The sequence below is a fragment of the Cyphellophora europaea genome (genome assembly GCF_000365145.1).
Source record: "Cyphellophora europaea CBS 101466 unplaced genomic scaffold supercont1.7, whole genome shotgun sequence".
Lineage (NCBI taxonomy): Eukaryota > Fungi > Ascomycota > Eurotiomycetes > Chaetothyriales > Cyphellophoraceae > Cyphellophora > Cyphellophora europaea.
The window spans coordinates 1,255,004-1,276,514 of record NW_008481813.1 but is presented as its reverse complement, the minus strand read 5'-3'; the positions used below and the strand labels follow the sequence as shown (position 1 = coordinate 1,276,514).

The 21,511-nt window shown below is 56.3% G+C and overlaps 12 protein-coding genes across 12 annotated transcripts; 8 read left to right on the top strand and 4 right to left on the bottom strand.

Annotated features, from left to right (window-relative positions):
* Window positions 1-221: 221 nt before the first annotated feature.
* Window positions 222-1,217, top strand: HMPREF1541_07577 (uncharacterized protein; the record flags this gene model as incomplete). Its single annotated transcript, XM_008721901.1, has 1 exon — window positions 222-1,217. One exon carries the CDS (start codon window positions 222-224, stop codon window positions 1,215-1,217), a length of 996 nt encoding a protein of 331 aa, XP_008720123.1.
* Window positions 1,218-1,321: 104 nt separating this feature from the next.
* Window positions 1,322-1,756, top strand: HMPREF1541_07576 (uncharacterized protein; the record flags this gene model as incomplete). The annotated part of the gene is made up of 1 exon (XM_008721900.1): window positions 1,322-1,756. The coding sequence occupies one exon, from the start codon at window positions 1,322-1,324 to the stop codon at window positions 1,754-1,756; it is 435 nt and encodes a 144-aa protein (XP_008720122.1).
* Window positions 1,757-2,059: 303 nt separating this feature from the next.
* On the top strand, window positions 2,060-3,226 carry HMPREF1541_07575 (uncharacterized protein; the record flags this gene model as incomplete). The annotated part of the gene is made up of 1 exon (XM_008721899.1): window positions 2,060-3,226. One exon carries the CDS (start codon window positions 2,060-2,062, stop codon window positions 3,224-3,226), a length of 1,167 nt encoding a protein of 388 aa, XP_008720121.1.
* A 573-nt stretch (window positions 3,227-3,799) lies between these two features.
* Window positions 3,800-4,882, top strand: HMPREF1541_07574 (uncharacterized protein; the record flags this gene model as incomplete). The annotated part of the gene is made up of 1 exon (XM_008721898.1): window positions 3,800-4,882. One exon carries the CDS (start codon window positions 3,800-3,802, stop codon window positions 4,880-4,882), a length of 1,083 nt encoding a protein of 360 aa, XP_008720120.1.
* A 208-nt stretch (window positions 4,883-5,090) lies between these two features.
* Window positions 5,091-5,621, top strand: HMPREF1541_07573 (uncharacterized protein; the record flags this gene model as incomplete). The annotated part of the gene is made up of 1 exon (XM_008721897.1): window positions 5,091-5,621. The coding sequence occupies one exon, from the start codon at window positions 5,091-5,093 to the stop codon at window positions 5,619-5,621; it is 531 nt and encodes a 176-aa protein (XP_008720119.1).
* Window positions 5,622-5,630: 9 nt separating this feature from the next.
* HMPREF1541_07572 (uncharacterized protein) lies at window positions 5,631-6,431 on the bottom strand (the record flags this gene model as incomplete). The annotated part of the gene is made up of 1 exon (XM_008721896.1): window positions 5,631-6,431. One exon carries the CDS (start codon window positions 6,429-6,431, stop codon window positions 5,631-5,633), a length of 801 nt encoding a protein of 266 aa, XP_008720118.1.
* A 438-nt stretch (window positions 6,432-6,869) lies between these two features.
* Window positions 6,870-8,140, top strand: HMPREF1541_07571 (3-isopropylmalate dehydrogenase; the record flags this gene model as incomplete). Its single annotated transcript, XM_008721895.1, has 2 exons — window positions 6,870-7,307; window positions 7,424-8,140. The coding sequence occupies 2 exons, from the start codon at window positions 6,870-6,872 to the stop codon at window positions 8,138-8,140; spliced, it is 1,155 nt and encodes a 384-aa protein (XP_008720117.1).
* A 1,550-nt stretch (window positions 8,141-9,690) lies between these two features.
* On the top strand, window positions 9,691-11,538 carry HMPREF1541_07570 (uncharacterized protein; the record flags this gene model as incomplete). The annotated part of the gene is made up of 1 exon (XM_008721894.1): window positions 9,691-11,538. The coding sequence occupies one exon, from the start codon at window positions 9,691-9,693 to the stop codon at window positions 11,536-11,538; it is 1,848 nt and encodes a 615-aa protein (XP_008720116.1).
* Window positions 11,539-11,580: 42 nt separating this feature from the next.
* HMPREF1541_07569 (uncharacterized protein) lies at window positions 11,581-12,705 on the bottom strand (the record flags this gene model as incomplete). The annotated part of the gene is made up of 1 exon (XM_008721893.1): window positions 11,581-12,705. One exon carries the CDS (start codon window positions 12,703-12,705, stop codon window positions 11,581-11,583), a length of 1,125 nt encoding a protein of 374 aa, XP_008720115.1.
* Window positions 12,706-13,712: 1,007 nt separating this feature from the next.
* Window positions 13,713-15,408, top strand: HMPREF1541_07568 (uncharacterized protein; the record flags this gene model as incomplete). Its single annotated transcript, XM_008721892.1, has 4 exons — window positions 13,713-13,886; window positions 13,958-14,536; window positions 14,699-15,075; window positions 15,138-15,408. 4 exons carry the CDS (start codon window positions 13,713-13,715, stop codon window positions 15,406-15,408), a joined length of 1,401 nt encoding a protein of 466 aa, XP_008720114.1.
* Window positions 15,409-16,158: 750 nt separating this feature from the next.
* On the bottom strand, window positions 16,159-17,100 carry HMPREF1541_07567 (uncharacterized protein; the record flags this gene model as incomplete). Its single annotated transcript, XM_008721891.1, has 1 exon — window positions 16,159-17,100. The coding sequence occupies one exon, from the start codon at window positions 17,098-17,100 to the stop codon at window positions 16,159-16,161; it is 942 nt and encodes a 313-aa protein (XP_008720113.1).
* Window positions 17,101-19,500: 2,400 nt separating this feature from the next.
* On the bottom strand, window positions 19,501-21,221 carry HMPREF1541_07566 (uncharacterized protein; the record flags this gene model as incomplete). The annotated part of the gene is made up of 2 exons (XM_008721890.1): window positions 19,501-20,614; window positions 20,692-21,221. 2 exons carry the CDS (start codon window positions 21,219-21,221, stop codon window positions 19,501-19,503), a joined length of 1,644 nt encoding a protein of 547 aa, XP_008720112.1.
* Window positions 21,222-21,511: the final 290 nt, after the last annotated feature.

The window sequence follows — 21,511 nt, the reverse complement described above, 5'->3', positions numbered from 1 at the left end:
GAGTAAGCCACTTATACAGGTCGGAGATGAGCTGAAAGGTGTGAAGGGCGTTCATTGTCTGAGACTGTCCGTAGAACATCAACGACGGATACGGAACCAAAATATAATCATCTGCTACACGCAAAAACGAGGCCAAGCCGAGACAATATTTGCTCACGCAAGATCATCTCGACGAAAGCCCTAACTAAGATATATCTTAGAGCTTCACCACCGTCGACAGCATGGCCGTTGACCCACAAGCACAGCCAGCACCAGCTGCCAGCGATGCAGCATCCTTCACGCCTCCATCAGTTTCGCACCTCCAGAATGTGGCATATCTCATCGGTCACCCAATCGCACACTCCTCTTCACCAGCACTACACGACTCAATATCAGCCACTTCGCAGTTTCCCTATGCCCAGGTCTTAGTCGAAACGAGGGACCTTCTCTCATCCTTGAGACACCTCCGCGATCACCCAAACAAACCCAGACTCCTGGGTACAGGAGTCACCATGCCGCACAAGGTCGCCGTCATCCCCCATCTGGACCAATTGACCCCTGAAGCTCAGGCGGTCGGTGCCGTCAATACCATCTTCTTCAAGCCCGACCCAGCCCAGCCTGAGGGCGGCGTCCAGTTCTGGGGCCACAACACCGACACCATCGGCATCCGCGACGCCTTCCTCTCCAACATACCCTCAGACTCCATCGCCCGCTGCAGAGGCAGACCTGGTCTCATCGTCGGCGGCGGCGGTACCTGCCGCGCCGCCATCTACGCTCTACAGCAATTTCTAGGCTGCAGCAAGCTTTACATCGTGAATCGGGACGAATCCGAAGTCGAGGCCGTGCTGGCAGAGTGTCGCAAACGGCAAGCAGCCAACGACCTCATCCACGTCTCGTCTGTGGAACAGGCAGAGCAGCTGGAGGCCCCAAGCCTGATTGTGAGTGCCGTGCCGGATTTCACGCCCCAGCGCCCAAGCGAGAAGATGGTCCGAGAGGTCCTGAGCCACTTCCTGGACAAGCAGAAGCAACAAGACCGAGGGGCGTTGCTGGAAATGTGCTATCATCCGTCGCCCAACACGCAGATCAGTCAGCTGGCTGGCGATTCGGGGTGGCAGGTCATTGGTGGGCTGGAGGCCATGATCGGGCAAGGCTTAGAACAGGCGAAGCTGTGGACAGGTGTCACCGTCGACGACAAGTTACGAGAGGCCGCGAGGCAGGCTGTCAGGCCGAAGCATTAGTACAGGACCTGATATGTCATGCTTGCCTTGCAGCGTAAAGTGTACGGATATAAAAGTTGAATATAGACTGTACTTCTTCCCAATACCTCCCCCCAATAGAACCCATGGGCCCCCCTCCTCCATGGCACACCACCGGTATTACCACCTCAACACCACCACCCTCACCAGACCAGAAGCGACGCCATCCCCACATCAGCACCGAACAACCCCAAAAGCGTTGCAGGAAACCAGCCAATCCGCAGACTGCGCCTCAATTCCGCGTCGGCGTAGACCGCCGTCCAGGACTGAGTCTTCACGTGGAGAAAGACTTACCCGCCGCCGGCGCCCACCTCCTCTTCCTCGCATCCGTCCAGGGCAAAGTCCTTTTCCAATATGCAGACTCACGGGCATTGCATCAGTTGCCTGAGCATGAAGTCAATATCCATGGCCTCACAGGGGCAGCCCAATATCCGGCTGTACCCAGTGCCATCCCAACGAGGTCCGGACAATGGCAAGATATGGACGGATCGACCGAGAAGATCATTCCCGCTCTGGTGTAGATCCGGGTTTTTTATATTTCGATATCAATAACATGAGCTTGACGGCATCTCGAGACAGAAGTTGCTAGTTGGATCTGTCTCAGTCTCCTACCTCCCGCTGACTCTCGCTGCCTCTCCTCCACGCACTCAACCAACACCTTGGCTCCTGATAGAAGTGGTCTTCCTACAATTTATTCCCGCATCTACTGGCAGACTACATCAGAGCCCGTCCACGACAGCCACCGAGCAGCAAAGCCCCCATCGCACCTGAAGCGACCTCCCCTGGGAGTGAACCCTTGCAACAACCAACACTTCCTTCAAGCCATGGCCCCACGCTTCCTGCCCGCGATAGCAACACAATCCCTCGGCCGCGCGCCCCACCACCCCATCGCCACGAAACTCGCCCTCATCGCCTCCGCCGGCTTCCACGCGGTCGAGCTCTTCATGGAAGACCTGGAGCACCTCGCCCACCAGCTGCGCAGTACCAGCACCAGACCGCATCTAACGCACGACGCCGCCCTCCTCGCCGCCGCAACCCACATCTCCGACCTCTGCGCCCACCACAGCCTCCACATCCTCTGCCTCCAGCCCTTCGCCAACTACGAAGGCCTCCTCTCCCCCTCCGCCCACGCCTCCCGTCTGCGCGACCTGCGCCTGTGGTTCCGCCTCGCGCGCGCCCTGCGCACCGACCTGATCCAGATCCCCAGCTCGTATCTACCGGCGGACCAATGCACGGGCGAGCGCAGCCGGGTGGTCGCCGACCTGCGCGAGGCGGCGGATCTGGGGTTGCAGTGCGAGCCGCCCGTGAGGTTCGCGTACGAGGCGTTGGCGTGGGGGACGCATGCGGATCGGTGGGAGCAGGTGTGGGAGGTGGTGGAGGAGGTGGATCGGGTGAATTTCGGGTGTTGTTTGGATACGTTTAATTTGCTGGGGAGGGAGTGGGCGGATCCGGCCAGGGGGGACGGGCTGGTGCCAGGGGCGGAGGGGAGGTTGGAGGTCGTGCTGCAGAGGCTGCGGACGAGGCTGGATCCGAGGAAAGTTTTCTATATTGAGGCCGTTGATGGGGAGAGGTTGGATGAGCCCTTGGTCGAGGGGCATCCGTTCTATCACGAGGATCAGCCGGCGAGGATGTCGTGGTCGAGGAACGCGAGGCTGTTTCCGTGCGAGGAGAAGGGGTATTTGCCCGTGGTGCAGACGCTGCAGGCTATTGTCGATGCGGGTTACGAGGGATACGTCAGTTTCGAGTTCTTCTCCAGAACCGCGCACGAGCAGGGGGACCATGTGCCGAGAGAGCATGCGGAGAGGGCGCGGAGGAGTTGGCACCGCATGTGCGAAGAGATGGGGTGGGAGGATTGCATGAAAGCGAGAAACATCGATGCGCCCGTGCCTTCTCTTGCCCAAGACATCGGCGTGCTGTCACCACCGCCCCCTCCGTCGGCGCCGGCGTTGGCACACCAGCATTCCATGTCGGCGGCGCTGCAGGCACACTGATGCTGAGCAGGAGGGTTGTCATTTCTAGCATAGCGAGGCATTTGCTTAGGTGTCGAGCACAAACCATCTTCTAGGCACAGGTTTCATGATCATGAACACAGCTTCATCTCTTGTCCAGCGCCCAGAGTGATTAGACCAAGCAACACCCCGTGTCAGATCAGAGACTGTTCTGCTTGGCTACGGCGCCCTTCTCAACGCAGTCACGCTCGAGTCGAAGCCGAACGACTCCGGAAGGATAGCATCCCAAGAGAAACTCGGCTAGATTGTGAGGGTCGCACTCCGGACCAGATCAAAGAGCGGAAGAGTCATTATCCGAAGCCAAGTCAGCTCCTGGGGGCTTATTGTAGATCTGTGGACACAGTTCGTAAGCGAAGATTAGCTTACACAATGCCACATGGTCCAATGCAACGGTAATAGTCAGGTTTCGGATCAGCTCAATGACTGTCGATGAGCGGGTCGCCCGTGACAATCGCCTTGAACGTGGGGCATCTCCCCGCATCAGCGAGGGATTGCAGAAAAGATTCCCAGAAGTCGCGTGGCAGAATCAGTCACTGACCATGTGAACCAGGAGCAATGGGGTCAACCACGCTTGCCATCGCAGTGATCGGTGGAGGTGGCTTAATAGGCAAGAGACACTGCCAGCATGTGGTTGAAAATCCTCCCGCTCATCTGGCGGCCATTGTCGACCCTGGTCCAGAAGCCATCGATACCGCTCGCCGCTTCGACGCTCCCCTATATGCGACGCTCGATGAGCTCCTCGATAGTCCACACAAGCCGGACGCCGCTGTTGTATGCACACCCAATCACACTCATGTGCCCGTTGGCGTTGAACTTGCGCGTGCAGGAGTGCACATCTTGTGCGAGAAGCCCATCTCAATCGACTGTACGAGTGCACATGCTCTCGTCGAGGAAGCCAAGAAGAATGGCGTCCAGCTGCTCATCGGGCACCACAGACGCTTCAATCCGTACATGCTAGCGTTGAAGAAGGTTGTAGCCGGTGGCCAACTCGGCCGAGTCATTGCAGTCAACGGTCTCTGGACCACAACCAAGCCTCTGGACTACTTCTATGGAGCGAATGCGTGGAGGAGCAACAAGGGCTCCGGAGGACCAGTGCTGATCAACCTTATTCATGATGTCGATCTGATGCACTACCTCTTCGGACCGATCACCACTGTCCATGCTGAAAAGACCCTGTCGCAGAGGTCTGCAGATACCGACGCAGTGGAAGAAGGCGTTGCACTTATCTTTAAGTTTGCGAACGGGATAGTGGGGACTTTCGTGGTGAGCGACAACGTCGCTTCTCCTCACAGCTTTGAACAAGGCACGGGTGAGAATCCCAATCTGCCCATGACCGGGGCCGACGTATACCGAGTCTTTGGCTCCCTTGGAACTGTCAGCTTCCCCGACATGACACTTTCGAGCTATCGGGGTGTGGACCCCTCATGGAACAATACCATGGCAAGTGTTAGGATGGCAGTAGAGGGAAAAGACTCAGCACCGCTAGCGTTGCAACTTGCGCACTTTGTCAAGGTATGTCGCGGGCAGGAAGCTCCCACGTGTCCAGGTCAGGAAGGGCTGCGTGCTCTTGCCGTTTGCAATGCTGTGCGAAAAGCGCTGGACGAAGGAGGGATGGCGAACGTAGACATGTCGATATAATGCCAAGTCTTGGAGCGGTGCGTAAGTACGTCAGCTCGTATTGGTGTCTGAACCCCGTTGCGACTCATGAACCTTGGTTGATCAGCTTGTCTGCATAGAATATTCCAACTGTCTATCCTTCTGCTGCAGAACTGCGAGCCAACGCAGTTAAATTTCGATAGCCGACGGCCGGGCATTCAGGAAAACCTAACGCCCTTTTCAAGCAAATATGGCGGACTTGGCCTATCCAGGGGATGAAATAATCCCGAACCCCGAAATGCACTACAATCACACCAAACGCATCGGAGCTTCTCCGGCAGAGATTTTTCCTTGGGTGCTCCAGATTGGTAAAGGCCGTGGAGGGTGGTATTTACCATTGTCATGGGAGAGGTGGCTTCCCAAATGTTGGCATGCAAGCCGCACTATCAACCCTGCATGGCAACAGCTGCAGGTGGGGGACCGCGTTGCAGACTATGGCTTCGACAAGGACGATTACTTTGACGTCGCGTATGTCGATCGGCAGAGGACGATCTTGGTGTTCAAGAGCGAACGACTAGGCACAGTCTTCACCTGGTCTTTGATTGTGGCGGAGCTCGAGGCAGGCATGAGCGAGCTGCGACTACGTTTTAGGGGTCGCATTCATCGTACGGGGCTGGGTCGAAGGTTGCTTGTCCTCGGTGGAAGCTTTATGGACTGGGCGACTACAGCGCCAATGCTAGCAGGACTGAAAGAACGAGCGGAGAAAGCGCACGCCAGATAGGTGGCGGACTCATCGCATGACCAAGCCCCCATCCACCTGAATATCTTGGCCAGTCACGGCACGACTCCAAGGACTGGCGAAGAACAAGACAACGTCTGCAACTTCCTCAGGTGTGATCACTCTCTTCAGTGGCGTGACTCCCTCGATGAGCTTGAAGACATCATCTGGCGTAGACTCACTGGCCTCGGTGACACGTAGGAGGCCTCCGGAGACCATGTTGACAGTGACGTTCTTCTCGCCAAGCTCTGCAGCACTCGTGCGAGTGAATGCCAGCAACGAACCTTTGGCAGCCACATAATCGTGGTATGGAACAACAGGATTGGACAGCAGATTGGTGCCAATGTTGACGATGCGGCCGAAGCCAGTCCCTTCAAAGCCCGGGAGAGCTGCCTTGGTAGTGTTGAGTGTACCTCTCAAGAATCCTTGCAGTTGGGTATCGATCTGCTCCCATTCTAGCTCGTGAATTTTCGGTCTTGCGTCGCCATTGAATTTGAATTTGCCGGCCATGGCGTTGTTCACGACCGTGGTTATGGGCGATCCAAAGTGCTGCTCGGCGGCGGAGAAGATCGCTCTGCATTGGGCGGGATCCGTGATGTCCCCTTGACACGGAAAAATTCTAGACCGAGTGTCTTCGTCGTCACGATACTCACTGGAGATCGTATTGTGAAGCTGATCTGCAGGTGTTGACCTGTAATTGAGCACGACGCGTGCTCCGTTGCCAATGAAAGCTTTCAGGATGGCCCACCCTAATCCTCGGCTGGCGCCAGTGACCAGCACAATCTGATCTGCGAGAGGTGATGACTTTGCCATTGACCTCGAAGTCGGAAAGAGTGCGATTACGCGAGGTAGACCATGTAGGGCAAACTTGATAGCCCGTTATTCGGTTGATTCAAGAGCTCAGTCTGCAGCCTTGCCGAGACATATGACAGCCTCGTTGGAGAAGACGCGTCTTAGGACCCCACCGCGTTTTGGGGTTCAAGTCCGAAGTCGGCCTCAAGTGGTCTTCAAAGCAGCGGCGTTCACAGTATCTCTGCTATTTACGCTATTTACGACAGCAACTACGGCCAGTCCACCGATTGTTGCCGAGTCATCGAGTGGTTATAAGACGAACCAAGTTCCCAGAGTGAGAATCGACCTCCCCAACAACAAGCACTCCATTCACTGCCTGCTCGGCCTTGGCACAACCTCTCCCCCTCACCAACGTTCTCTCAACTGGCCATTCGGTCGAAAGCGTGCAGCCCATCGAACATGGCAGTCAACGGCGTCAAGAACCCCAAGGTCCTCGTCCTAGCCGGCGATCATGTCGGCCCGGAGGTCATGACCGAAGCGCTCCGCATTCTCGCCGTCGTCTCCCAAGCCCGCGGCATTACCTTCGATCTGGACCACGATCTCTGCGGCGGCATCAGCATCGACACACACGGCACGCCCGTAACGGACGCCGTGCTGGCCAAAGCCAAGGCTGCCGATGCCGTGCTGTTTGGCTCTGTCGGCGGACCCGAATGGGGCACCACATGGCCCAATCCGGAGTCGGGACTGCTGCGGCTCCGCCAGCACATTGACGCTTTCGCCAACATCCGCCCTTGCACGTTCTACAGTCAGAGCTTGCTGGATCGGTCACCGCTGAAACCGGAGATCGCACGTGGTACGAACTTTGTGCTGCTGAGGGAGAACTGTGGGGGTGCATATGTAAGTTGTTTGAATCTCTGCTTCGTTAGCATTTAGGTGCTCTGGGAGATTCATTTCGTTGCGGGCCCTTTACTTTCCAGTATGTCCACTGACACAAAGCTTCTATCTCCATACAGTTTGGGCCCAAGGAAGAAGAGGCAGATCGGGCAAGCGATTCGTGGGTCTACACACGGCCGGAGATTGAGCGGTGCTGTCGCGTCGCAGCGGCGTTGGCGACAACGCTAGGCAAAGATGGTAAAGGCGGCGGTGGTGCCGCTACCGTATGGTCCAGTGACAAGGCGAACGTGTTGGCAAGTGGCAGGCTGTGGAGAAGAGTCACAACCGAGACGTTTACAAAAGAGTTTCCTGACATTGAGCTTAAACACCAGCTCGCGGACAGCTTGAGTTTGATGATGGTGAAGCAACCGACGCTCTTCAACGGCGTCATTCACACCGACAACACCTTTGGAGACATGCTTTCGGACCAGGCTGGCGGCGTCGTGGGCACACTGGGAGTGCTGCCGAGTGCAAGCTTATCTGGAGTTCCTGGCCCCGGTCAGCGGTGCAACGGCATCTACGAGCCGGTGCATGGGTCGGCACCCGATATCTCTGGCAAGGGCATGGTCAATCCGACCGCTCAGATTCTTAGTGTCGCCATGATGCTGCGGTACTCTTTTGCGATGCACGAGGAGGCGCTGGCGGTCGAGGCGGCAGTGGAGAAGGTCCTGGATGGCAAGGATATTGGTGGCTTGGAGATTCGCACCGGAGATCTGGGAGGAAAGGCCACGACCAAAGAAGTGGGGGATGCAGTGTGCAAGGTGCTTGAACAACTGCTACAACGCCAGTCAGCGTAATCAAGTCTATGGTGTGCCAGTCGCCACGGGCAGCTAGATGCAGGGCGACAATGCCAATGGTAGCCGTACGAGCGTGTGTAAGGCTAATCCAGGGGTTGATTTGACTCTGCCGGGTGACGGCGTCTGCTGCTGCAGTTGGTGAGAACGTGCCAAACTCTCTTCGCTGCACGGCTTCGGGTCTGATCAAAGCTTGCAGTCCTTCCAAAACCCAGATGGAGGCGAACACGACTGCCACAGCCCGCACGAAGCTCTGTGACAGACTCATCTTGATCGCTTTGATGACGGCGTAGAAGTTGAACCTTAGGCTCGTACTTACACATGCCAGGTAACTCGATTCCCTCAGGCCACCAGCCGGCCTTGTCGAGGCAGTCACATTCACAGTCGAGATAAAGTGTGTGCCAAAGACAGCCTAGCTGAAACCCGAAGAATTGAGATTCGGATTGATAATTAAGATGCACGAGCATGGTGCTGATGCCGGCGATGGGAAATGCATGAGCTCAGACGAGGAGGAGGGAGGTCTCGGCCTTGTACTGCAGGCGGAATCATGACTCCGCCTTCCGTCTCCTGTCAAACATGCAGCATGCAGACCGCGCTGCTGGGTCAGTGGAGTTTTACTGTACAAGTGTCGACGAAGCGGCCACACTGCCCGCTCAGAAGGGCAGGCTCGGGCGGGGACGGGGCGACGGCGACAACAAGGCCATCACAACAATGCCATTGTCTCCATCCACCGGCAGTTCTAGTAGAGTATGGATACTAACACCGTGCGTGTCACAGAGTGTCGGACGCAGCTTCCGGCAATCTGTCTTGAGTTTATTCCCCTCGTAGCTTTGAGATGTCGCAAAGCCACGACCCGAAGTTCATGCATGGGTTGCAGATGACCCGCCGTTACACGAGAGCCGGCATACTCTTGCAGCGACCGGTCTGAAGTCACCACACGATGATGAGCTCCAGCCCCATGATTTTCGGGCACCATTTTCTTTGATCGAATTTTCTATAGCACCCCACCTCGGCCCCAGCCTCAATCCCGCCGCCGATGGCCTGTCGGGTGATATCTCACCGCTCGATGTCGGCATCAAAAGTTCCTCTCATCGTCGGCACGATTTGGAAAGATTGCGTACAGCAAAGATATAGACTTTGCAGGGTCAGCAGAGTCGTGGTCTGCCCCGAGCGCCACCTGACGCCTACCGAGGCTGCCCACTCTTGACTTCCCAACAGTTGTGGTGCAATCCTCCATTTGTGACTGTCATCACTGAGACCCATGCTCGACACTTCGAACGTGCCCGACCAACTCACATGATCGACTCAGGGTCCTGACATCCGCTCTGAACCCGGTAGCCAACTACAATAAATCTGCAGGGGTCCGCCCTGCGATTCCACCACCATGAGCGACGATCACCAGAGTCGAGACTGTACACTAAGTGGCGGCCCGCCTTGATCCCTCTGCTTGGCCTGCCTCTGTACCTTCTGCACAAAGCCTCATCCTCGACGACTGACGGTCCATGGACGTTTGAAGTGCTTCATTGCACGTCCATTGACGACCACCGTACGCCATGCGGCGCCCCAAGCGTGGCATCGAGCCCTCCAAGCCGCCACGCGCAGCTAACACTTCGGCAAGGCGATCACGCTCTGATCCTGCTGGGCCATTTCACGCAGCTCTTACCACCACGTTAGGGGTTCCTAAGCAGTCCACCCGTCCCGTCAGGGTGCTTGACATGTCAGCGGCTCAACCTATCGAGCCTGCTTGGCCACAGTATTCGTCGTCTCAAGATGTTGTGGAACCCCAGACACACGCTCAGGCTAGCTACAATCATCACACCACCCTCGCTAGTCCTGTCCGGAAGACTTATCAGAGACCGTCCGACGCTGCCTACTTTCCCTACACCCCATCTCGGCCTGCGGACACGGGTCATGGTGGACATTTGCCTGCTGGTCCGCCATCCAGACGCTCTCGATCCAACTCGCCCAGTGATCAATTTGTCAACACCAATAGCTTGCTTCATACAGCCCTTGGGGCAGGCCGATTGGATCCTTTCCAGGTGTACTGCAAACAGGACCTCCCACTCTACGTACATGAGGTCCTCGATCATTTCCTGCACCATGTTTGCTGCACTTTCACGCTGGCGTCCGAGGGTGTGGCTCGCGACGCGGTCAAGAACTACGTAATGGGCCATGCGATGGTTGATCCACTGACCTGGTATGCCATCATTCTCGCAGGAGTCACCCACTACATGTACGTCAACGGCGAGCGTGGCATTCCAAACGAGCTCACGATGCTGCGTCTGTCGTACAAAACCCAAGCCATGGGGGAGATTCGCGCCGCCCTTGAACGCACCGCGGGCAACATCGACGAGGGAGCTCTGTTTGCTATCAACACTCTTGCTGCACACGGTGGCGCATACTTCTCGAAGGACTTCCGTCACGACCGGATACAGAGCTCAAAGGCCTTTGGCAGTGCGAACCAGATGAACTACTACTCCACCATTCCCGTCGAGTGGGAGCACTGGAACATGATGATCAGATTGGTGCGACAGCGTGGGGGACCCTCTACTCTGTCCAATCCTGCGGGTATCCCCGGATTCCCTCCGTCCCCGGGGCCAGGATGTCTGACTACTAATGACACCATTATAGCGTGGCGCCATCTCCGCTGTCCCGAATTCCCTCTCGTCGTCAACACCAACAAAGTCGTCGGATTGCAGCCTGTCGTGCGCGACGCCACCGCACAAGATCAGTCACGTACTCTCCTCAGCGGCTTCCCGAACATGCCCAAAAACAGCATGCATTTTCGACGTCTGCACGATATTTTGAAGAATGTCCGCACTCTCATTGTCGACTATGCCCAGTTCCAGCGTGGCCAAGCTCCGGCTCTCGATCTGAGGTTGTTGTATTGGACGCGTCTGATGCTGCTGCACGATCTCCTCCTCCTTCCGGACCTCGATATGAGCGACAACGCCTTGGATCTGCTGTATGAGTTGTGTCGAAAATGTTTGCTCGCTCTGATGCAGCTGGTGCTCTGCCCTGTGGTTGCCAGCAATTTACAGCCGCAAAAGATACTCAAGCTGCTGCTGCCGGTTATCCGGCGGTCAACGACGGCGATCCATGGGCGCACGCTGGATCGTGAGCACCCCAGCCTCTTTCTATGGGCGGTCACGCTGGCTGGCATGCTGGCGATGGAGCACTATTTAACGCACAGCGACTCGGCCATGCTGGATGAGGTGTCGGCACACTTTGACCGCGTCTCGCTTAAGGCAGAGAAGAATTCTTGGCCGCTGGCAACGAATGTGCTGCAGACGTTTCTGTGGCTCGAGTCTGAATGCGATGGCCCTGGGCAGCGGTATTGGAACTACGCATGCTTGTGGCTGGCGGAACGGCGGCACGGTGCTGCGCGTGAGGAGGGCTGAGGCAGTCCAAGGCAATACGAGGACTTATTGTGAACATACATTTCAGCTGTACGCATCAACACTCGAGCCCGCCGACGGGAGTGAGTCGTTGGAAGGGCTCGACAACTCGGCATCCTCGATCAGTTTCGCAAAGTCGAGTTCCGGCACGCCGCGCTGCCGCCTCCATCTATTGGTGCTTCGCTCAAAGCCTGTGGATCCTGCGAACAGCCAGTAGTACTTGCGCACAAATCTCTCGGTGACCTCCCAGCTGTCAATCTGCCAGGGTTCGCCCCAGACGTAGCAGCCGGCCTCGTCACTCGACTCGCTCCGAAGGCGAGACTGCGAGCCCACCATCTCGAGACACAGCTCGGTGTCATCGATGAGCTCCTGCGGATAGGTGATGATATTGTCGCGCACTTGAGGATCTGGAAAGATGTCCCACTGCGGATGATGCGCGACCGTCTTCTGCACGCGGGTCGGCATCATCTCGGGCGGCAAAGCTGCGATGGCGGAGGAGGCGCTGGGCGACATGGGCAGGAATGGGGAGGGGTAGTCGTCCCTGTTCATCAGATCGAGGTCGAGACCCAAGATGGCGATGTTCTGGATCAGAGCGCGATACACGTTGTAGTATATCAGCGTGAGGAGGTGGTCGGCAGGCATGGGATAGAGCTTCTTGGCAAGCGTGGCAGGCGAAGCGTGCGCCTGGATGGCAGTTATATAGGACAGAACGTGAGCCCTGCAGTTGGATGCTGCACGAATAGAAGCGAACGTTGACGGTGCCTCCTGCCGCTCCTTCTCATCGTGATCACTCCCATTGGCCGTAGCAGTAGTTACAGGTGGCATCCACTTTACCGCCACAGCAGCCCGCCGCACGAAACTCAGAGCGCCATCGACATCCGGCGGAGCCCTCCACTGACCCTCTGACAGCGCCACATGGCGATGCAATCCCCCCTCGTCTCCCAACAGCCGGCCACCACCTTCCGCAGCCGTCTTCTGGCCCCCGCCACCAGCACCAGCACCAGCACCACCAACAGTAGCAGCAGCATGGTGAGCCTTCCGCCGCCGCCGAGCCGCCCGCTGGTTACACCGATTCTGCAGCTTGCGGCGGAGGGTCGGGTCCGTGATGCCGCTCCAGTCGTCATGGGGCGAGTCTGCGCCTGGTCGGACGATGGCGTGCGCTTGGATCATAGTTTCTTTTTCGAATGTGGTGTAATGTCCGTCTTGAAGAAGACGACGAAGAGGAAGGGGGGAGGGGGTTTCATGCATGTGGCTGACGCCGCTGTCGTATATCACCTTTTGGATCTCTTGTGGTTCTTGATGAGACTGTTTCTTGGGGCAGGAGGGGGGAGGTGACGGGGCATATTGACGCATGGGCGAAGAAGTGTTGTTCGCCGCGAATGAGGCGTTGCGAATCGCTATGTCCGTTATGCAGGCTGCTGACAGCGCTAAATGCTAAATGCTAAATGTGGTCGAGTGTTCTAAGCCATTTCGGGACTGGTGCCGGAGATAACGGGGTAAAAGCTCTCCTGCTAAGAGACTGTTCCTTCCTTGGCGGTCGTCCTTTCTCAGCTTCATGTCTACCATGTGAGACCAAATATCGCACCCTCTCCTGATGATATGGTGCTTGGTTGCGCCTGCGATGCTGTCCACCTGTGAAAACCGACATACTTCAAGCCGAGAGACATGGACGGATCTTCAGCTGTAGGTCATGGCTCTCGACCTCCACCATATGTCGGATTCTTGACATCGGGGCGGGCTACGCATACACCAGCAGAGCTGTTATCAAACGCTGAAGTTTGGAAGAGCTTCCCAGTGTCACCATCATTCGAACCGCATGCTAACTTGACTACTCATCGCAACCATATCGGATTGATTCAGCCTGAGTTAGGCGTCCCTTCAGTTTCAGTCTGCCCAGACCATGACCCACATGGAGAAACTACTTCACATTACTACTATGAGTATGTCCGATCCCGGGATCTCTCCTGAGGCCACCCCTTCTCAGCTTCAACATTCACCTTTTCAACTATGCTTCGGGTAACCCGACACCTGTCGGAGTTGTAGGCCTAACGGGCCTTGGCGTGACTTTGATTTCTTGGTATCCAGTGGCCGCAGTCACATATGAAGGTCGATATTCCATCGTCGCGATGTATGTACTACTGTATTGCTAGCAGAGATCGACCAACATTTCGCCAATCATGGATTTCAGACAGCTGCTGCAGCCTGCCAGCCACAGCTGGTCCGCCAACACCGCGTTCCATTTTCCAGACGATGAGGCATTTCCAGCAATCACGGAGCGATGGACAATAGCCTTTCCGCCGAGCTTTGCAGCTTCCATCACCCCAGCCGTTGTTGAGGACGTTCAAATAGCTGTAAGCATCTTGTCAGGCGATTGAGTTCGGCTGGTTTCTTCCATTGACACAACAAAATTCATTGTCTACAGGTGGACATCGCAATACGGAACAGCATCCCCTTCATGGCGACTAGCGGCAAGCACGGCTATTGCAGCAAGCTCAACGAGATGCAGCAGGTCTTGCAAATTGATCTGAGCGCCCTAAATGAGATCCATGTGAATGCTGGTGCAGATACTGTGACAGTGGGGCCGGGTGTACAATTCAAGGATGTTTTCGATCCCCTCTTCAACACGGGAAAAGAGATGACTGTTGGCATCTGCTCTTCAGTGAGTGTCATCGGCGCTACTCTCGGCACAGGTGTTGGACGGTACCAGGCCCTCCACGGCTTGTTGATTGACAATCTGATCTCTGCTCGTGTGGTGACGGCGTCCGGCAGCCTGGTCACAGCCTCCAATTCGGAAAACGCGGATCTGTTCTGGGCACTTCGCGGCGCTGGCGTTTTCTTCGGCGTTGTGGTGGAGGCCACATACCGGATCCACGACCTCACGTCTGGAGGTCAATGCCAAAACGCTGACCTCGTCTTTCCGCTCGCCGCTGTGGAGCGTTTCATGAAAGCTATTAAGGTTTTAGATGACGAGGGCAAAGTACCGAGCAAGCTTCTGGTCACCGTTGTGTTTGCATAGGAACCCCAAATAAACATGGTAAGCCACCACCCTTGCGGCTGACCACTGGCACCTCTGCACATGATGACCTTGTTGAGAACCTGGATATAGTTCTCAACGTCGTGATCATTCCGAAGATCACGAATCTCTGATTGCTAACAAACCTAGCCTGTGATCCTCGCGAATTTCGTGTCCCTCAGCTCCGAGTCTGAATTTACGAGCCTCATCCAGCCATTTCTGGATCTCGAACCCGCGGCCAAGGCGGTCATGACACTCCCGTGGAACCGCCTACCGTTCGAGAGCAGCTTCGGCATCGACGCTCTCATGTCCAAGAAGGGCAACATGGGAAGTGTCTACGGGATGTGTACGAAACAGATCGAGATCGACACCTTTGTCAGAGTTGCCCAATCGTTAGGTGACCTGTTCGAGCAGAGCCCCGCGACAAGGCGCAGCATATTCGCACTCGAATGGTATGGCTCCGACATCGTCCGCCAACTACCCAGCGTCGCAACCGCCTACGCTTGGAGGGATTCAAAAGCCTACATGTAAGTCCCACTCCGCACCACACGCTCCCCAAGCATGACTAAGAAGGGCTGCCTCCTGCTAGGCTCATCAACCCGAGTTGGGTACCAGAGGACCCCACCTCCAAAGACGCCGCCACCTCCTGGGCCCGCCAAAGCAGAACCGCACTCGCCAGGACTTCGGGCTTTGACGCCGCCACTGACCACCAGGGCCAACACAAGGTGTTCCTCAGCTACGCGCACGGCGACGAGAGTCCCGAGCAGATCTTTGGCGCCAACTTGCCGAGGCTGAGGGAGGTGAAGACGCGGTGGGACCCAGGGAATGTGTTTCGGTGGGGACCCGCCGTGTTTGATTGAGACGGTTGAGAGCTGGCTGGCCTTGACATGTACACACAAAAACAAGGCTTCGAGAGGGAGTTCAACCGTGGATGACACCTGTGCGCTCGACTAAGGAAATGGGATGGGAACAGTTTACGACAAAAGGGAGACAAAACAGGCGGATTCGGGTTGGCGTTTCGTGCACGGCGTGGATTGTCTCGGTATCTCGCTATCTTTCTCTCTCTCACACACATATCCTCATCCTCTCTCTCTCTAGTAGTGAGAAGCGGAGGGCGCGATCCACGGCACTGAGATTGTCTCTCTCTCTCTCTCTTCCCCTTTCTCCCTCTCCCTCTCCCTCTCCCCGTTTTCCTCACGCCTTCTCTCTTGCCACCTCCTCTCACCCCTCTGTTCCTCCCCACCGCTCTTCAGCGCTTTTACTATTCTCTTTTTTTCTGGTCTTCTCACTCCCACTTCTTCCCTCCACCGTCTTCCGCCTTTCGCCTCTGTAAGCCATTGGCTTGGCTGCCGGGTAGCATGTGAAGCCTTAGCTGATGAAGCTGGCTCGTAGCTTGGTACTGGCGGAGGCCGTGGCGTGTATGGCACGCTGATACTGGCATGTGAGCCGCACATGCTAGCAAAGACTCCCATCGATTCCTCGGAACGGGTCAATGTCATTGCCAACATCAACGACGACAACGACGATGATCCGAAACGCGGCAGTCCAAGACCTCTTCAAGCGCGACACACCCAGCGAACAACAAAGAACCGTACGCTCTCTCACTGAACTCATCTCCTTGGCCTCCTCTCCACATACCTCGGCTCCGCCACACTAGCATGCCTCCCTGCACCCCCTCCCTCCGCCTTCCTCCTCGTCGCCGCGTCCCTCTCCCTCTCCTTAAGCGCCTGTCTCCTCTCCTCCTCGCTGTCACTACTCTCACTCGAGCACTCACTACTACTCCCCGAGTACCCGCACTTCTTCCCCCCACAGTCAAGCTTGACCCGCTGCCCACTCCGCGTGACCCCGTACCGCTCGCACCGGCAACTGCGATCACTCAAACTGCTCAAGCTGCTGGGACTGCTGCGCGAGAACGCGCCGCCGCTCGACGAGCTGTCCTCCGACAACTCCGACGGGCTGGACGAGTACTTGGTATCATGGCGGCCGCCGCCCGTGCCGTGGCGGTCCGAGATGCGCGTGGCCGCGAAGCGTTCCTCGATCTCGTCGACGGGCGATCGGTCGTAGTCGGCCTCGCGCAGGTGGCGCGATTCGTACGGCTTGCTGGGCTTGGGGTGCACGATCTTGCTGGGCGACAGGCCGCGCCCGTGGGGCACCTCGCGGCTGTGGCGATTGCCCGAGGGTAAATCATGCGTCTGGACGCTGGGCCGTGATGGTTTGTCACCGCCCGAGGAAGATTTGCCGCCGCCGGGCACGTCGAGGATGTTCAGCTTGCGGCCCGTGGTCTTCTCGGTCGTGTATTCTTTGGCCGGGTCGTGCGAGACGTGGTAGCCGTCGACGATGTAGTAGTACCAGTAGCGGGAGCCGAGTTTGAGTGCGTGCGAACCCTGGAAGCGGAAGGTCCCCTTCCAGGAGCCCGGTTTCGCCGAGGCGTCCTTGACGGCCGAGAGGGGCAGTTGCGATTTGTAGCCGTCCCAGGATCCCAGCAGGTGCACGGTGCGGACATTGGGAGAGGTGCGCAGCGTGAAGGTGAGTTGGACGGTTGGGTTGGACATTTTGATGCAGTTTGTAGTTGTGGTGGTGGTGGGCAGGGTGAAGCTTGACTGTGGTTCTTTGGAATAGGATTAGTAGACGTTGTAGTGGTTGTCAGGTTTCAGATGCTGATGCTGATGCTGATGCTAAGAAAAATGCCGTTGTCGTTGAGACTGTCGTGCGTTAAAAGGATGCAAATGCGTGTCGTTCAATATGATTAGAATGTCGTAGAATGATCGTAATAGCAATGAAAAATAAGTATTATGCAGGGTAAACACCAGATCCAAAGTTAGGATGCGGAGCAGCCCTGGTCGAATCGGTCGTTTGGTGCCACGTGAATGATACTCAGGCTTTTCTCGGTAATGCGGTCAACTGCACCAGGAGAAGGGTGCTGTTTGGGTGCTGTTTGGCAAGCCGGTGTATATGGCTTTGGTTGCGTTGGCTGGACGGAGAGAGGCAAGAAGATTAAGCACGACTGACCAGCAGTCGTAGTGGTGGGTAAGAGACAACGAGGCCTCAAAGATAGAACAAGTGAGAGAAAATGTCGGTGGAGGGCTGGTCCAGAATAGCTTCTGTCCGGGCAAAGGCGGGAGGATATCTTTAGGGGGCTCCTTGTTTGGTAGATGGCCTTTGCTGGTGCGAGGTGTGCTGCGGCACGATCTTTGCAATGGTGTAAAGGTGTGCCAATTGGCCAGCAGACGCGCGTCAGACGGGCGGAAGACGACGTGCGTTAGTAGCTTGCTGCACGCGGGTGCGGCACAGCTGCAGAGCGGCGAATAGATCCTAGACGAGTCTGGCAAGGCAGACTTCGGTTGTTGTAGTTGCTGGACAGTGCCCTCCAGGAGCAATGTTCTATCTCCCGAAAGATCGAAACGACCAGGGACTGAACGAAGAGAAAAAGTAATAATTATGAATAAAGAAATGGACAAAAACGGCCAAAGCGTGAAACGAGAACCACGAGGTTTGGCGTTGTTGATTAGGGCGGCTAAGCAAAGTCCGCGATGTAGAGCCAAAGAGCTACCGTTAGCAGAGATTGTCGACCGGCGACAATGAATGCTAGATGCGATTGAATGAACCGATCCCCGTTCGAGCCTGTCGAGCGGGTTGAGTATTGGTGGGAAGATTAAGCCGTTGGTGTTGCAAATAGCCGCAGCAGAGCGCCGCTCGCCGTGTATCGAGGTACTGGGCGAAGAGCGGTCGCTTGAAGGTCGCTGCAACTTCTGTTGCCGCTTGTTGCTATTATTATGATGGATGACGATTGACAACGGCCTTGATGACTTGAGAAAAGTTCCACAGTGCAAATGCTCCAGGCACTCGCAGCACGAATAGATTAGGGGACGGGCTCAAAGGAATAGCTCTTTAGCTGCACAAACGACACAATTGACAAGACTTGCTTGCTTGAGAGAGAGGGAAAAGGTAGGATGGTGAAGCCAGTCAGGCCGTATTTAGATGGGCGAGAGCAAGGCAACGAGTGGAACGATGCAAGGTGTGAGGTGTGGCGAGCCACTGACAGCGTACTCACAGGATGGGGTGGGCATACACACAGTGACCAGCGCTGCATTGCAGATAGCGGAGTCGCCTGTTGTGCTGGGCTGCAAGATGGGCTCGAGCCACTGACAGACGAGCACAAGAGGGCAGATGAGCTGTGAGAGGTGGATGGGCAGAGACAAGCCTGCACGGAAGTGGGCGACGGGCGCGTAGAGGACGACGAAGACAGGAACAGACCAGGAAAAGAAGAGCTCGAAGAGGTCGAGGCGGGGGGCCAGCAAGCGGGGTCTCTGCCTGGGCGCGTACGGGCTGCTTGATTGGTGTGATGGAAAGCGAGCTCCAGCCAACCACTGTCCAGCAGAAGATCCACCTTGACTTGTAACCGCCGGGCACATCCATCCTCTCCATTCTTCTCTCGATTCTATGCAAGACATTTCCCAATGCCATCCTCGCCCGCACACACACGCAGGTCGATCGGCTATCTTCATCCTTGACAAACATCACAACTTCTCTGGCTTTGAACCCGCACCAGCTCTGCGTGACAGACTGCCTGATGTGGAAGCACGGCTCCATCCGCGATCAGCCAAGAAGTGTCGGAATCGTGTCCACGGGCGCCTACAGCAAGGCCGAGTTCGTGTCTTGTGCACAGAAATGGTCGCTCGGATTTTCTATCCTAGTTGCACTGCATTGATGTGGTCCACGTGCCTTGCTTTCCATCCCACCCTCAGCGAGGTGTTTCCCTGTAGCTTTGACAACGCAATATGCACACTATCTTGGGAGCTGCCTCGAATAGGGTCGTGACTGCCACGACCCGGGTGGCATTCAAGCGCCACCGTCAACATTCGTCGACAATCCTGTAAACGCCCACAGGATACTCACCACCCTCCAGAATGGCAGCTCCTTCCCACCATCGCTACTACACACTTGCGAACCGCTCAGAACCACTCCTTGGCCAACCACCGGTTGAAGAACTCCAAGCTAGCCTCGGGCTGGTCTAGGGGCACCATGTGCCCACCAGCGTGAATGCGCATGAAGGTAAAGTTTCCATGCGACTTCACCTCTCCGATCTTGCGCTCCTTCTTGCTGCCGTCAATGTGTAGGTCCTTCATCTCGGCCTTGGCGAACTTCTCGTGCTCGGGGTACTCAAGCGCCTCAGCCCACGCCTTGTTGCCGAGCCAATTGCAGATGAAGTCCGCATCACCCGCGTAGACCAGGACAGGCATCTCCTTGATTAGACCTGGCACGAGGCGGTGGAATGGCTTCATCCAATCACCCTGGAAGAGGAAGTTGCGGTTGATGTCGAAGTTGCACGAGTCGTAGCTGCTGACTTCGACACCAAGTGCCTTCATGACCGATGGCTTGTTAAGCCACTTGCTTATGTATGCGAGCTCGGGATAGCAGAGGTTGCTGCTGTCCTTGCACTTGCCCCGCACATCGTACACATTCTGCCCAGTGCGCTGGTACGGGCCGAGCAGCGCGTTGTTACAGTAGATAGAGGCCGGCACACACGACCAAACGCTCTCGCTGTCGTAGCAGCCAGAGATCAGGTTTTGGCAGCGGGGAAGAGCATTGTCCATAGCCTGGCAAGATTGCTCGTCGAGAACAGCAGGCCAACCGCCCTTGCCACAAGCCATTGGACGGTAGTACTCGTACTGAGTCAGTCCGTCAGTCAGGCCATTGCCGATCAACACAGACTTAAGGTTGATGTTTCGGTTCTTGTGGGACATAATCTCTGTGGCAAAGACGGGGATGTAGTGGCCTGCGTAGGACTCGCCAGCAATATGGAAGTCCTGCTTCGCGTACTCGGGGAACTGCTTAAAGAAAAGGGTGAGGAGCGCATAAACATCCTTGCCAGCAGCCACTGTGTCAGACACACTGCTTGACGAGTATGAGTATCCGACATTGACCGGCTGGTCCAGGAAGATGACGCTGGCATTGTTGTTCCAGGAGTAAGGATTGAAGACGAGATCAATCTTCTCGTCGATACGGGCGGGGCCGAGCTCGAGGAAGAGACCGGTTAAGGAAGAGCATCCAGGGCCACCATTGAGCCTGCGGTCGTCAGTATACATACCCCACAAGACGACGGGGAATGGAAAGATGAAGAAGGGAAAGTGATCGGGACTCACCACAAGACAACCGGGTCGTTCTTGGGGTCGTTCCTCGATTCAAAGAACCAGTAGAACAAGTGCTTGTCGTTCTCGTTGTCATCCAGGTATCCCGAGTACTGCTTGACGCCCGGATCGACATCCAGAGCGCTGGGATCCACAGCCTTGACCCTCAAGTCATAGGTATCAAGCTTGCCATTGATCTCGCGCTCCTTCTCGCCATCGGCGTTCTCGACCCACACATCCTGGACGTCTCCGCCACGGACAATGTGGTCCCATTCGTGATCAGGTCGGCGGTTGTGCTTCTTGGGCGTGGAGAAGAAGCTGGCGGCACTCATATCCTCGGGATACAGCTCGGCGACCTCATCCCAGATGGCGGCGGCCTCGTGTGTGAGCCCGTGAAGGGCATCTTTCAGATGGTGCAGCTGGTTTGATAGCATGTCCTTCGCTTCGGCGGGGAATGACTTGGGAAGCTGTTGGAGGGGCTGCTGCATGGGCACAGCAGCCAGTGCTGCGCCAGCGAAAAGTGAAGTGGCGGCGAGAGATTTCATCTTGATGATGGATGTAAGGGAGGATGAAGGAGATGAGAAAGATGGATGAGTCGCAGGTCTCGTGGTAGATAATGCGCTGAAACCGTTCCTGACTAGCCTAGGCGACCCAGCCTCAATGACGTACGCTAACGCAGCCGCAGAAGATGTCTGTTCGGCAGATCGAACCACGTATGAGATAACTTGAACAAAGGAGTCGTGAGATTATAGAAGGGAGTTGCGTTCATAGTCACAAGCTCCAGAAGACCCTCCGAGAAGAACGCGGGAATGGTTTGGGGAGGATACCGAGTACC